The following is a 15,934-nucleotide window of genomic DNA, read 5'->3' as shown; positions in this document are numbered from 1 at the left end:
ATAACAACCAGAATGAGCAATTAATTAACCGTTTTATCACTCTCCTCATAACACTGCCATACTTGGCATTTCCACAGACAATTCATGTCTGTACCAAATAAAACTGGGTAACTACTAATCCTGTTACCCTAACTCAATATTGCCACAGCTGGCAACTTGTAGACGATTTACGTCTCCATCCAATTCCCGCTTACTACAAGCACACCGTTATTCGGGAATTTGAACTTAACCGGAGACCTACGCAACTACCCGTAGGTATAAATTTGTTCCCCTCAAGGAACTTCCATCAACTATGAGCAACAAGTAGACATCGTCGTCACTAACATGAAATTCGCAATTCACAGTGGAAGAGGTCATTGTCCTTAGAAGGACAAACACATGCGAAGTGGGCTGCGCATCTGCCTTCTAATCAAGCTATACAAGAAAAGCACGGCGGAACCTAACAGCCAATTTCTAAAAGTTATTCCACGAATTGCCACGCGACGACACTTTACAAATTTTCTTATAGTGCACTCGAGTTCGTTACGTATTCGTTTATGACGCCGTCTTAGCTAATGCGTCCACTTCACGAACTCGAAAGCGAAGTATTCCCTTCCAATCACGCGGCCGATATGTGCCGTGTTAACAACATTGAATCATGTTGCCCTTCTCGCAACAACTACGTGCCAACGAGTTTTTGGACACCAGTTTGTTGAACCGTTCATCAGTCTTACCAATGAGCTTCAACCAGCGCTTCTGTCACGATCCGACGAAATTCGAGGATCACCGTTAAAGATTTACCTCTTGAAGACTGAAGACCCACACGCTTCCACGTATAGCACAATGTCGATTTCGAAAGTTTCGCCAAAATCAGAGAAGCTGATGGTTAAGCAACCACGAACAACACTCATAACGTACCTGGTGTCAAACACTTCCCCAGGTCACATGTCGTTCAGACCATGACAAGCCATGTCGCTGAAGTCACAAGTCGCGTTTCCAGCGATAACAAGGCAAACTTCCCACCTTTCGTTCTGCACACATCTCTTCCTTAAATTTTTGGTTGCTAGAAGTCCCGTAGTGTAGAGAGTATCCTCCCTTACTATAATTTACGTTGAACTTGACTTTTAAAAAAAAGCAACCAAAGTAATACCAAAATGGAGTTTTGGAAACTTCCTGAGGGAAGGAAATTAAGCTCTAGAGAACGTCAAATAGCCTTTCAACACCAAATGTAAACTCTCGGAAAAAAAACAAGAACTGAAAATTTTGCCCAAACAATTTCAGCAAAAATTTTCAAATTTCCTTCCTTGCAAGGCAAATTTGGAAAAATTACCACGACTTCAATTTCAGTCGAAACGAGGTAAAATTTTCCAGATCACTAACCAAAAGGCTAAAGATTGTTAGGTTAAAATTTTAAAAATTTCGGAGTTTTGAAAGCCCTTCAAAACTGATCCCAAAGTCACTGCCACGGAGAATAAACAAAACTGGAGTTTAAAATTTTCGTTTTGAAATTGTTTTGGAGGGTTAAAAGTTCTCACCCTTGGGTGAAACTTGTTGGAACAAAAGCCTGGATTTGAAAACAATCTCGGAAACAATTTCCAAACCATTTTAACCAGAGTACTTTGGTAATCTGAAAAGCTTTCTCAGAACCCAAGATCTTTTAAATCTTGATAACAATGCAAAGGAAGGAATTTCAAGGTTTAAGGAGCATGCTTTGCAACCACAACCAGAATTTTGGTAATGTAGGGAAATGGTAGGACCACACCAACCAAACAAAGGAAATGAAAACCAACGTATCTATTAGTAAGGAAGAGATACTTGCAGTCCTCAAAAGATCCTTACCGGTAACGCGCATCATTAGAAGCGGTTAGAATCCGAAGACGTGCTAGCTCTCCCCAGTAGGATGCTTTGTTCCTTATCGACTTCCTGACTAGCGACGAAGCTTCAAATAGACACAACACACAAACATTCCATAGCAAAGATAAAAGAATGTGAATCATTATAATAGTGAAGCATATGTTCCCGAATCTTGGAGTTGAAACCAAGAATGTAGCTCCTTGTGACCGCTTGTCTTGATCTCACACGACCAGCCTTCCCTTTCTCCTCAAGGCCGTGAGTGAATAAGCAGGTATACTGACTCACAGTCCAGTCTTCCTGCAGTAAGTCGGCTGCAAAAGGCTCTGCTGGAGGCTGCACTTGTCCCCAAGGTGGCCACTCTGGATGTGCCTGAAAATTTACCGAGGGACCACTAGCGGTAGATTCAGTTTCTGGACCAGTTAACGAACTCACTTCCACTGGATCTTCATCATCATTCACCTCTTCCTCTTCCCACGGCTCTTCTTCATCGGACGACATTGTCAAGCTGAAATGAAGAACAAATCTCAATACCACAATTTCGTTCAACAAAATCGGACTTAGTACGTAGTCCCATGCTATAATCATTTCAATCCGAAACCAACATTTCCACAACTCAATTACAACCAACTACATTTCACATTTCAACAATTTCCAACATCAATCGCATTCCCATATACTCAAGTTTGTCGTTCACATACCTTGCTCCTTTTATTTTTACCTCATACTGGGCTCACAACTTTGCCGCGGTCTGTGCACTGTGGAGGAGCTTTGGGTGGCAATACTTGTTCAAATTCAAAGAACAAATAATAGCATACACAATAATTGGACTTGATCAAATTTAGAAAACAGAAGCAAACACTGGCAATACTTCAATGAACAGGATTCACTTAATAACACAACAAATGGATACACACGGTTTGAGAGTGAATCCATCAATCAATTCAGCACAATGTATAAACACGTAACAGTTGGACTTGAAAGAATTTAGGACAATTCACCACAATCGAGTATGTGGAAGCAATCAAATAAACTAGACTCGACAAAATACCCAAAGAAGAAATAATTACCAAGCCCAACATTAATAGCAATGAGCACAATTTAACGAACCGGAATCATTGAACAAAAAGATGGCAAACAACCGAATCGGTAAATGAATCCCACAATATCTCAACATTCAAAGGGGATAGAAAACCGAGCAAACACAAGTTCAATTACAAGGACAAGTCGGAACATAAGTCAACCTTTCAAGGAGGGATAACGATTTTCGGATTAAGGAATCCGAAGAGGAAACAGACAATAGTTCCGACTAACAGGAAGTTGAAGTTTCAGGAAATAACTCTCGAGTACTTTAGTTGTCGCAGGTTGTATTCAATAATTAACAACTTCAACCCCGGTATACATTAGGGGGATCCGGTGGCCAGTCGGGCCCTAAACCGTGTGAAGAGTTGTAATTATATGAACACACACTAGCAACCATCCTTTTTAACAACTCGCCTTTCAAAGCACTTTCGCTTTTAGCACCCCTTTTCCGAAACACCTTTAAAACCCGCTCGTGAACTGATTTTCAAAATCCTCTTTCCGAAAACTTTCGCAACTAGGTCTTGAAAACCGAAGTCAAACCTTTTTAAACGTTAGGTAGAAATTCTAACAACTTTTCAAGTCAAAGGTTCGGAAACACGTTTTCGAACAAGCATTTCTCAAGTCAATCTTCTAACAGGATTTGAAAATTTTTCACGAGCCAACAGAACTGTTTCGGGTATCAGAGGTTTTTAAGTCCTTGAAATCGAAAACTCGGAAGCATTGCTCTGATACCACTTTCTGTAACGCCCCAAACTGCACCTCACCAGCTTAAAAACGTCACAGTGCCGCGAATCTCTAAAACATAAACCGAACGCTCGATTTACATTCTAAAGACCGCTAGGCATTTTATTTGAAAAACTTTTTGTAGAAACACAGCGGAAGCTACAAATACTTTTGAGGTGAAAAACTTGAATTTGTTAAACCCTATCTCATCCGTCCAGAACTTGGATAAAAGCTAGCATGAGGTACGAATCCCTATGAAAAGAATTCAACTCATTTTGACACGAGACTAGACTTCAACAAGTCCTGAAACACGAAGATCGCGAAGTAGAAATCAGATTGGAAACCAAACAAAGATTTACCGAACTTGTTCCGCACACCCAGCTCCGTCCGCTACTGTCCCGTCACCAGTGCACAGTACCTGCATCCATACTGTTGTAGGGGTGAGCTTTCGTCCTCGCTGCTCAACAGGAACTCTAACTCGACTAGGTTTGAAAATCAATAGACCAGTATTGGGAGCGCTCCAGTATGAAACATACTTAAACCAAATATTTTAAAGAACGACAAACTTTAATGTTTTTCAACTTGAAAACCGATGCATGATGCTTAAATAAATACGGCGCCAAATCCAAGTATTACCTGATGGCCGGTCCCATACACCCACTACACGACTTTACCTCAAATTAATTTATCACCAGGTAAGCGTAGCGAGAGCGTCCACCACCTAGCTACACACACGTACCGGGCCCGTCATTACAATCGGAATACCCGGACGACCGGCGTAACTAACCCTCCGGAGGTTAAGGGGATCGAACCCAAGGAAGTCAGAGCCACCCTTCGCTCTCAAGCCATCACACATTTTCTCACGGATTGGTTAGTATGCATTGCATTTTACATAACCAACCCATACCACTTATCATGCATCACATTAATAAAATATAAAAGAAAATCACCAACCGAGGAGAGTCCTGAATCCCTACCTGAATTCCGATGCTTTCTCTCACGTACTCCGAGAGTTGCGAACCTTCTGTTCCTCGGGTAACTGGAGTCCTGAGTCCCAACATTTCGATAGTTAATATCTTTTGAACAATTATACGAAATCTCGACGATTAATATATCGTCCAAACCAACTTTTCCTGGTTTGACCAGGAGTTGACCAAGGGTTGACCACTTTGACCATGTTTGACCAATCGAGGTAGATTCGATAATTACCTAAATTATCGAACATTTACCTGAAGTTACGTTATTGACCAAACATATATTGAGTGCACCCGATTTACTAAGGCCACCCAATACATGTAGACACACTAATTTCTTTTCTTTACTTATTATCACTTCAACACCCAACTTTATTTCTAACTCAAATTTGGGTCGGATAGTAGAATTACTATGGACACCCAAGCTTCACAACTTGACCATTTTCGATTATTCCACAACCAATTCACCATTTCTTATCACAACAGCCACAATTCAAACATGCAACTAAATGAAATCTCAAAACCATACAAAGCCTTCAACATTTAATTAAGGTATCAACAATACTTTACTTCTACCATTATCCAAGTAAGGTCTAGCTCACCTGGATATCCAAGTAAGGTCTAGCTTACCCAGATATACAAGTATACCTTTAGACAACGTTTCTGCAAGTTTATACCCATAATTGAATCAATCATCACAGTACCACAATTGTCAACAAGCAAACCCACTCATTATTCTTTAATTAACAGCAAGCAGTTAAACCAACTAAACTTGTTCCAAGATTTTCACAAAGACGTCACCACCTCAACATGCATGAACCAAAACCCACATATAATTATACCAATCATTGTCAGCTTACCTTTCTTGACCAATTTAATGATTAGGTTCGCTGATGCCCACACCCAACGCCTCTAACTTCCAATTGCAGCAATGAACGCTAGAACCCACTTCTCCAATTCTCCCTTCCTTCGTCCAATCTCAATTACCAACAAGACCAGAATTATCAAAATTGCACAACCTGATTTCTAATTCACCAAGAACATTATCTGGGCTCAAGAAGCTTACCTTAATCGATCCAGAATCCAAGCCTAAGACGATCAATCTCAAATGATGGGTCAGACACCCATATTTCCCTTCAGGTAATAACCATCATGGCTGGTTTCTATGGTGGGTGATGAAAATTACACAGGAAGAAGAGTGAGACTGGTGAAGGTTTTAATGAAATAAAGGAGAGGGTAATTGATTCGGTGAAGGAAACTTTGGTTATGAAATTTGGAGTTTTCTTTCTCTGCATGGTTTTTGGGACAGACTAGAAGAGAGGAAGGTGAAATAGGTGGGAGTGAGTCGGTGGGTGTTCAGAAGCCTAGACGCGTGTCTCCTTCCCAGCTATACACTTCATCTACAACATGCACTCAGGTAGCTGATGTTCTAATTAAACTTCCTCAATACAAACGTGTTTCTCTGAGAATTATACACGGGTAGCTCATGCACTCTAAGTGGGCTATTGTTCTAATTAAGCTCCCTCACTATGTTCAATAACGTGAGCTAACTCAAAACCTTGATAAACTCAACTTGTACCAGACCATACTAAAGCCCAACAAGAATCTTTAATTCCGAACTTAACCGAAAATTTCCACGAACTCGTCGTGCCGTATACTTTACCATCCACCTTCTAAATTGAGGATTTCACTTTGTGTAAAATTCTGAAAATATTCTCGAGCACTTTGACAATTACCGAGATCGTAAATATGTAACTTGTCAAACGATCTCAATTTAAGCTCGATAAATTTTTCGGGGCTCACAATTATGATCCTTAATTAGATATCATTGGATTACAACGGTTCTTTATTATGGGCCATTGGATTTTTTTTTTAAATGCATGCAGTGATGCAGACCATGCATTGCATCAGAACCAATTAATTGAGGTTGGTTTGCCGTGGGTCCCACAAGAACTAAAGGGCCGACCATAGGGCTATTTTTAGCCCTCTTCACCTATAGCACTTTGGACATTCTCTTGTTGGAAACCCATAGTTTAGCAAAAATGACTAGAGTTCTCCATTTAGAGCAACTCCAACAGATTCTGCATTTCCACATTTTTCTCTATTTTAGGGAAAATTGAGTCCTTTTCAGCTCCAACAGCTTCCCTAAACTCTTCCCTAAAAAAAAGATTTTGATGAGAGAGAAGATTACATTCCCTAAATCTACAGCAAATGCTAAAAATATAGCGATAGCTTCTGGCATTAATTTTTCACGTGCTCCACTCTCCCACAACGACTGAAGCTCAACCAAGAAAGAAGAAGGTAGCGCAGGTGAGCCATCTCCTCCACCTCTGTTCATGTCGATTCACTCCAATTCTCCATTTGTTTTCCTTTTTTCCAACATTGCTTGTTTTGATTGATCAGAGACTCGTCGAATTTTTGGGTTCTTGATTGTTCTTAATCGAATTTTCGGGTTTTCTTTTTCTTAATCGTTCTTGATTGTGCATGTATCTATTTTAGATTGGATTTTTTGGGTTTTCGTTTTCTTAATGTTTATTGATTGTGTATTTATCTGTTCATGAATTGAAGGTGGTTTCTGTTTAGTTCATGAATTGAAGATGGGTTCTGCTCACCTTAAAATTATTTTGGTGTATCAACCTAGCTGGTGATTATATTTTCCCTTGATTGATTGATTGCAATTTTGATATTTTGAATCTGTAATATTGTATTGACTCCTGTTTAAATTGGATATGATTCAACTATAAGCATCTAATTTAATCATTTAGATGAGGTTAACCTGTTCATTTAGCTCAAGAACAATCAAAGGAATTTTTTAATTAATAATAAAAAGAGGAAGAAGATCGAGTGATCAAGCCAACCTCTTGAAGTGCAAAAAGTGAAAGAAAGTCCAAATAGAAGCAGCAATATAGTGAAACTGGTTAAACTGGAGATTGATCTAATGTTTTGAAAGAAAAGGTTTTAAATTGATTGCTTGTTGCTAAGGTTGTTTTGGTATGAGGAGGATGGTGTTGACAAGAATATGTTACTATTGTTGGTATTTAAATATGCAGAAAAGGAAGAAGATACAAAATAATGCTATTTAAATATGTAGGACTAGCATTATTTTGTATCTCTCATCTGCCTTAATAGATCTTGGCGAAAGGATAGTAGCATTAGATAGTGATAATAATAATATCAATAAATTTAGTGTTAGTTTTCTTGTTCACGGTGATTTTGTTGTGGTTTTGAGATGAACTCGTTTAGGTTTCTGCATCCAAAGACTATGTGGGAGTGTTGTCTGTGCTTTAACTAAAGGCCCCCTGTGTAAAATAACAATGTGACAATTACCTGATGCAGTCGAAGCTGCTAGTGGATTAATTCTTGAACACAAATATGTAGGACTGGAAACAGATAGCTAGATGCCTAGATAGCTGCTAGAGTTTAATTTTAAAGGGTCCCCTCTTACCATCCGCTACATGCCTTATCTTTGTTTTCAAGTTTCCCGTTTTGTTTTTGCAATGTGCAGTCAAGTTTGAAGTTTGACATCTCTTTGTTTTCAAGTTTCCCGTTTTGCTTTTGCATTGTGCAGTCAAGGTTGAAGTTTGCATTGATTGCTTTTGCATTGTACATTCAGGAACAAATCAATAGATATATAGCACAAAGGTTGTTTGACTATTTATAACTTTGTATATACACATCTCTATCAATCTACAGACAATATATAATGTAACTTACTTTTTTCATTGTTTACTCATGCCAATTTGCAATAGAATGCTTCATACAATTTGTTGTCCATATGGATTGATTCCAAATTGCATTTTTGCAGATGGTTTCGACGCCATTGAATTTCACTAACCTCCTCAATAATGAATCAGCCCTCAATGACCTCAATGAACCACATTTGACATACGATTTCCCGGCGAGCCGTTGTAAACTAGCCGTTATTTTAAACTTGTTTTAAATGTAGAATATTTTATTGTTGTAATAAATGCAAAAATCTGTAAAAATTCTTCTGAACAAAAAAAAAAAAAAATGAATGCATACTGATAAGAGGGGTCCAACTTTTAAAGTTTTAGGTATGAAAATCTAAGGTTCGGCCCTGAAAATGAAAACATGTGGGAAGAATAGTAATGAAGAAACACAAAATTAAGATGAACCCTCTTCAGTATAAAAAATAAAGATCTAAACGATCTCATATCTTTGATAGTACAATACTTCGTGATATATACTAAAAATTGAAGAATAGCACTGAATCCTAAATATTTTAGATGAAATTCCATATTTTTTCATGCTATCCTCATTATTGTACATACATATACATGGGCAACCACGTAGAGCAAGTTCTTCCGTTGGGTCACTAGGTCAAAACATTGTTCACTACTTTTTTATGTTTGTTTCCACCCGTTTGGTCTGGGTCATTGGGCTAAGACACTGTTCATTCAATATTCTATTAATTTATTTATTATAAATAAAAAATTTATGATTTTAATAAATAGTGATGGTTTAGATTTCGGAAAATTGTTCGATTTTCACTGATTAAGAAAATTAAGTAGTTAATATCGATTCCCCTTGTACTAAGGAGTAAATTATTTTGGATCAAAACAAAAAAAGAAGTAAATTATTTTTTAATTATCTTATTAAATGATTTTTGAAAATATATAATGCTTCATCAATTTTAGTATTATAGAAAGAAAGTGAAAAATTATTGAAACATGAAGCAAACCATTGCAGAAGCAAATATTGAAACATGACAGAGTAAAAAATAAAGGTAAAAATCAGAAACATACATTTACGTGCATGTTATAACGATAATATCAGTAATGAAAATCCTGACGCGTCAAGCTACTGGGCTTATTCAATGGATCTATATGTCAAATTTTTTAGTCTCATCAATCAGTACTTTAACATCTGAAGATTTCACTTCCTAAGCATTTTCAATAGGGTTTACCCCACCTGGTTGATTACTAAATAGTAATTGTTTATACCATGTACATATGGTACACAAACACCGGAAGAACACGACAACTGGCCATCGGAAAAAGCTCGAAACCTAAACTCTACAAGATGGGCCCAAAGCCTAATGCATACATAAGCCTCACAGTCTCAACTTTAATAGGCCGCACTTAGGCCCACATGGAAATAAAAAACCTACACTATATATACATGCATCTCCTCTCATTTAAGGTAAGTATCCATTCTTCACTTACTCATACCTTATCTACATTCTTACATGCATCTGACTTAGGCATCAAAGAGTCGAAGGCCGGCAACCCCGTTCTTCCCTCTAACCTCTATTCATGGTTGATAGGTATGGAACTCGAAGATGGTTGCTCTCATGGTGATTCTCACATAAACAGTAACAAGTACCATAGAGGGATCAAGAGTTAGTTTAATGGTATGGGAGCAATAGGGATTTACGTACAAGGCATAAATCCTAAGAGACCAAATCTGGAATTAGAAAATTGAGTAGAACATCTCGATGTTATTGATAAAGGATAATTGTAAGTGTAGCGATCATGAGAGAACACTGTCTAAGTTGTATGATACCCTAGGGCGTCAACGATAGGCCTAAGCAAGCTCACATGTTCCAAAATAAAAGAAATAACCTGACTATTTATATAAAAATTTGAAAATAAACTAATATATTAAAATGTTGATTTGAGACCCCAAAAAGCCCATACAAAGCACTGAGTTCATTTCGTGTCGATGTTTTCTTTTGAAAAAAGGTATAGTACGTAATAGTCAAACCGGAGGTCGAAGCCCAAACTTGTACTGTGCTGATTTTCTCACTTTTACACCAATCCATCTAATCTTCAATTAACTCTGCCCTTTGTTCTACACCATCAATGTTAACTAACCTTCCAAAAGAAAAAATAAAAAAGGGTGACTGTGTAACCCATAAAGGGTGCACAAGGAAAAAAAAAAAAAAAGATAGTGCAAATTAATTCAGTCTTCATTTATGAAAAAAATTAATTGAATAATCTCAAACTATCACGTGTTTGTGCGTCGATAAGATGATTAAAGGGTTCTTGACCCAAAGCACCAAAATAAACAAAAATTATCCCACTTACTCCAGCAACAGATTTTTATTCCCACATACACAATTTAACAATAAATGACCATTGTGCCCTCAACTCAATTAATGAATTACAAGCACTGCCACTCACTTTCCTCTCTCTCTCTCTCTCTCTCTCGACTTCCGGCGCCGAATGACCGGGGCGACCTCGTCGACTTCCTCCATCGATCTTCTCCAATTCGACTTCCAATCTCCAAGCAGATCTAGCAGATGTTGATCGAGGTTCATTCGCCGACGATCTCACCAACTTCCTCCATCGATCTTCTCCGATTCAACTTCCTATCTTAGCCACCATGAACGACGCCGATGTCTCCAAGCACATCCAGCAGATGGTGAGGTTCATTCGCCAAGAAGCTGAGGAAAAGGCCAACGAGATATGATTTCGATTGATCGATTGGGATCAAAACAGCAATTGAGGGCCTGCAACCGGCGAAGAAAGGTGCAGCGATGGGTGCCCTAATCAAATTTTATATTTTTTTATTTTTAAGTAATGGGACAGAAGGAAAGAAAAAAAAAATTGAGTGTCTATTGGGGGGCAATAGACGTTTATTGCCCCCAATAGACGTCTATTGTAGGGCAATAGACGTTTTTAAATTGATATGATCTATTCGTTTTTTTCTTTAATCAAAGTTTTATTTGTCTAATTTTAAGAAGATTAGTTCTCATTCCAGCTACCGAAAGTTCTGTTAGGGGGCAATAGACGTCTATTGGGGGCAATAGACGTCTATTAAGGGGCAATGAGGGGTAATAGACGTCTATTGGGGGCCAATAAACCTTTCCGACAACCTCTTTGGGGACCTCCGACGAGGTTTTCAGAGAAGTCCAGTGGGCTGTGCCCGGTGACAGGATTCCCGCGGTCGGTGACCGGTTACCGGAATCCGGCGACCGGTTATCGGAATCCAGCGACCGGTGACCGGGCTCCGGCGAAGTCTCCTATGGTTTCTCTCTCTCTCTAAGTAACAAAGGGGTGAGGGTAAAATAATCTAAAAAAAAAAACTTAATGGGGTATTAGGGAAGACTTCCTTAAGCCAATGAGAGTTGGTTCAGTTGGCAAGGGCGGATTTGAGGTGTAAACCCACACAAGTTCGATCCCCGCTACCAACAATCTCTCATTTGGTGGGCAATCTAGAAAATGTCCTGCACAATTCCATACCAATAGGCTGGGCTGGGACACTGGCCAATTTCGTAAGTCCTGTTGGGTTGAGGTCGTAGGTTTACCCTGGCCCTGGTAGTGTAGGGAAGCCTCCCTCTTACCTAAACTTTTTGTAACAAAAAAAAAAAAAAAAAAAACTTCCTTAGTGTGTTTTGGGTAAGGGAGAATTAAAAAAAAACTTAATAGGGTAAGTGAGAAAAAAAAATCCCTAAAAATGGGGTAAATGGACAAAGGCCCCGTTTGGGATTGCTTCGCTTTTAAAAAAATCAGTTTTTGTTCAAAATTTTAGATTTTATTGTGTTTGGTAAATAAATAAAAAGCAGTTTTAATTAAAAGTTATAGGTCACTGGCAGCAGATTTTAGAAGCAGCCTAGAGGTTGCTTTTAGAAGCTGTTGTGGATTAAAACACACTCTGCAGTTGTTTTATGTACTGACAGTACTTTTAAAAATATTATTTACCAAACACGAAACTGTTTTAATTCACAGCTGATTATTCTCACAACACAGCAGCAGCAGTTTTTTAAAAAAGTCGCAGCAATCCCAAACTAGCCCAAAAATCTGATGATTAAAAGCGCAGTGAGTTTTAGATTCTACGGACTTGAGATACTTTCTAATTGAGTTGGGTCACCGTCCTTAACTTGTTTGAGCTTGTTAGTCGCTTAATGGATATCTTCTATTGTTTTATGATTTAGGGAGAGAGAAGAGCGTCAAAATATGGGCTCATTGGGCTCTAATTAAAAATGAGGTGGGTTTTTAAATAATTTCAGCAAGGAGCGACGCCGTTTCAGCGATTTGCTCTGATTAGAATTGGCAGAGAAAGAGAAACCCTAAGATTGTGTAATTGGGGCAATGGCAATCGCCAGGACGGGAGTGTACGTAGACGACTATCTTGAATGTAAGCGCTCATTCCACTATTGTTTCCAATATTAATCAATCTGAATTTTGGAATCTGGATCTGAATCTGAAATTGAAATTGAATTTGCAAAAGATGCGAGTACGTTGCCTGCTGAGCTGCAGAGGCTTCTGAACACTATTCGAGAACTGGACGAACGCTCTCAATGTAAGTCTCTCGCCTTACGTTCAATTGTTGTTTCTGAATTGTGCTGCTGCTGCTGTGTTCTGATGCTTTCATCGTAACTATCAAAAGCGATGATACACCAGACGAGGCTGCAGACCAAGCACTGCTTGGGATTGTCAAAGAAATGGAACAGCCAAGAAGATGAGGCCTCCATTGACAAAATGCGTAAAGAAATTGAAGCCAATCAGGAGAATGCAGTCAGTCTCTGTACTGAGAAGGTTTTGCTCGCAAAACAAGCTTATGACCTGGTCTCATTCTACCCCCTCCCTATAACTGCCATTTTTGTTGCTTCAACTTCTTTCAACCATTTCTAATTCTCCCATGTTGCGTTTGCGCCAGATAGATAGTCATGTGAAACGACTCGACGAGGATCTGAACCACTTTGCAGAAGATTTAAAGCAAGGTACTACAGTCATTTTGAAGGGTTTAAACCATTCCATCAGTTTTGTAACAAAGATTACATCTGTTCCAATTAATTACATCACTTCAAGTGTGATAGACAATCACATGAAAAAAGATAGAAAAGTTTAAGACTATCAACAACTGAACTCCATTAAGCCACATGTACATGAGCAATGTACTTCGAAGTCAAAGCCATCCTTTGACTGTAGATAAAAACCTGATACGTGATGTTCAAGATGGACAGATATCAGAAGCTTGTTTTGTTCACTACATGCTGCCATTCTGGACCTTCATATCAAGTACTAGTACCCTTTCATGATATATCAGCCGCTTCATACAGCACCCATGTTGTTTTTACTTTTGAGGATGCGTATCTTGAAAGCAATGAGTAAGTAAGCTAACTTTGTTCTGTGTTTTCCCATTCTCTCAGAAGGAAAAATATCACCCGATGAACCAGCAATTCTTCCTCCATTACCCATAGTCCCCAAAACTGAAAAACGAAAGCCCATTTATGGAACACCTCAATCAAAAAGGTTTGATTATAGGGATAGGGAATGGGATCGAGAGCGTGACAGGGACTTCGAGCTCATGCCACCCCCAGGAAGCCACAAAAAGGAATATGCTATTCCCATGGATGCTGATCAACCAATTGATCCAAATGAACCTACCTACTGTGTTTGCCATCAGGTTCTTCTTTCATATTTTTGTTATTTTCAGTGTGTGCTATCGTCTGATGATTATTTACAGTTTCTTTAATGCCTGCTGCATATATTGGACTAGTAATTATCATGATTTCTTCAGGTGTCTTTTGGAGATATGATTGCCTGTGACAATGAAAATGTAAGTCCTTTTTGCTTCATTGTGTTTATTTCTTACTCTTATTTTTGTTTTAATCATCTTTTACAATAGGATGCATCAGTTTAGCTTTAGAACTTCTATATCAGTAGCTATAGAAGTTTTAGTTATGTGTACATCTAGTAGACACTGGTCTAGAAATTTTGTCATCTTGAGGTTTGGAGGGGTATCTTTGTCCTAAAATGAGCCAAAGAAACTTAAATGCAAGCATTGCTGGGATACTTAATTGCAAAGCCAGGTTCGGAGTGGATTATTTGATTATTACATTTGAGTCTTAATAGGCCTACGCTGAGTTGTATATTTCAAGTAAATCCACATCATTGAACTATGCGACCACTTCTTATCTTTAGGACGGGTGTATTTTTGCTTGTTGCATAAACTGTCCTCATTTGGATTTTAATGTTGTTAACCTTTTCTTTGTGGTACTCATGCCACTTCTTATCATTAGGACCAGTATTCTGAGAAAGAACATTGGTGTTTTTTGCTTGTTGCATTAATATGTAGCTTAGAGCTTCTCACGGCTTTAAAAAACCAAATGTATAATTTAAGGAGGACACTCTTACCGTCTTATGCAATTTGCTAAATAATGTGTTTATTATATGTCACTTTTATTTCTTGACAGTGCCAAGGAGGCGAATGGTTCCATTACGCATGTGTTGGGCTCACACCAGAGACGAGATTCAAGGGAAAGTGGTATTGTCCAACATGCAGACTGCAACCACAAGGTCAATAGTTAGTTATATGAATCTAATGCTGGTTTCCAAGTATTACTTTTCCTAAGTAAGATGGGAGGTTATGACTTCACTCTATAGAGTTAGGATTGTAATAGTGTGATCTACTCAAATTCTTACATGTATGTATCTATTTCTTTTCTCTTCTGTCTCGGGAAGTTCACTTCCCCTTTTCCTATTTTGTGCAGCACTCTGAAATTTTGCCTCAAATTTTCTCTGGGTAGGTTATTGCTACTTAAACTAGAGTGAAAATCCCTAATTTCTTGAGCCCTTAGCCTCTTGACATAAGCTAAAGACCCCTGAAAAGGCTTTGGCATATGTTCTTGAGAGTTATTTTAGCCCTTGATACAGAGGAACAATATCCACAAGGAAATTGATGGCCCTTGACCCTTGATAAGGCTTGGGTACGGAATGTGGTACCCATGAAAATATCATTGTTTGCTTGAAATATGTTTGTTGCAATGAAATTAGCCGAGCAGTGGCAGATTTAGGGACTTTGAAACTGCTAGGAGTTACTTATGCCTGGCAAATTAGTTGAATTTTGTTTTGTTTAATTGAAATTTGAATGTGTTTTCCCTTTTGTTTCAGGGTAGGATGTTCATGGCCCATGCTTGTCGTATCTGTATGTACCATTGTATACCTAAATGAGGGGAACGATCTGGAATGGATACTGGATAAGTGGCTAGTGACGTTTGGATTTTTATTTTGTTTTTGAGAATACTTTTTTTTAATTTTGTTTTCTTGGGTTTCAAACTTTTGAATTTTGATGAATTATAAGAGCGGGAAATACACCTTTCTATTGACCAAGTTTTTTTTTTTTTTGTCCTGATTCATCCACCAAAGTATGAACCGACAAATGAATTAAAAAATTAATAAGATTTTATTTGGATTGACCAAATTAGCCCAAAAAAGATTTTATTTGGGTTCATCTCCATGTCGGTATCTACAAAGAATAACTTAAAAAAAAAAAAAATGGGCTTAGGGCTGAGAATAGAGAATAGAGAACAGAGAAATATGGGTTTTTTTCTTTTTTTTGAGAAACAGAGAAAT

At 38.2% G+C, this 15,934-nt stretch overlaps 1 protein-coding gene and 1 long non-coding RNA gene across 4 annotated transcripts; one reads left to right on the top strand and one right to left on the bottom strand.

The window, feature by feature from the left end:
- Positions 1 to 2,381: 2,381 nt before the first annotated feature.
- On the bottom strand, positions 2,382 to 6,138 carry LOC133722424 (uncharacterized). Its single transcript, XR_009852731.1, has 3 exons — positions 5,677 to 6,138; positions 5,471 to 5,588; positions 2,382 to 4,683 (listed from the first exon to the last, which is right to left on the bottom strand). It is a non-coding gene; the product is annotated as an uncharacterized LOC133722424 (long non-coding RNA).
- Positions 6,139 to 12,501: 6,363 nt separating this feature from the next.
- LOC133721477 (PHD finger protein ING2) lies at positions 12,502 to 15,691 on the top strand. Of its 3 annotated transcripts, none has more exons than XM_062148101.1 (8): positions 12,502 to 12,713; positions 12,807 to 12,878; positions 12,966 to 13,114; positions 13,236 to 13,299; positions 13,729 to 13,985; positions 14,100 to 14,138; positions 14,776 to 14,878; positions 15,473 to 15,691. In XM_062148101.1, exons 1-8 carry the CDS (start codon positions 12,668 to 12,670, stop codon positions 15,475 to 15,477), a joined length of 735 nt encoding a protein of 244 aa, XP_062004085.1. In that variant the 5' UTR covers positions 12,502 to 12,667; the 3' UTR covers positions 15,478 to 15,691. The 3 variants fall into 3 exon arrangements, with proteins under 3 accessions (XP_062004085.1, XP_062004083.1, XP_062004084.1); XM_062148100.1 differs by having other exon boundaries at positions 12,506 to 12,713; positions 12,966 to 13,144; XM_062148099.1 differs by lacking the exon at positions 15,473 to 15,691 and having other exon boundaries at positions 12,504 to 12,713; positions 12,966 to 13,144; positions 14,776 to 14,886.
- The last annotated feature ends 243 nt before the right edge of the window (positions 15,692 to 15,934 follow it).

The sequence above is a fragment of the Rosa rugosa genome, chromosome 7, assembly GCF_958449725.1.
Source record: "Rosa rugosa chromosome 7, drRosRugo1.1, whole genome shotgun sequence".
NCBI classification, from domain to species: domain Eukaryota; kingdom Viridiplantae; phylum Streptophyta; class Magnoliopsida; order Rosales; family Rosaceae; genus Rosa; species Rosa rugosa.
This window is presented reverse-complemented; position numbering and strand designations above follow the sequence as displayed.

What these genes read in the sequence shown, in the direction of transcription:
- LOC133721477 (XM_062148099.1), top strand. Translation starts at nt 12,668, where the DNA reads ATGGCAATCGCCAGGACGGGAGTGTACGTAGACGACTATCTTGAAT. An exon ending in CGTAGACGACTATCTTGAAT is followed by an intron (nt 12,714 to 12,806) that starts GTAAGCGCTCAT and finishes AATTTGCAAAAG; the next exon opens with ATGCGAGTACGTTGCCTGCT. An exon ending in CCTACTGTGTTTGCCATCAG is followed by an intron (nt 13,986 to 14,099) that starts GTTCTTCTTTCA and finishes TGATTTCTTCAG; the next exon opens with GTGTCTTTTGGAGATATGAT.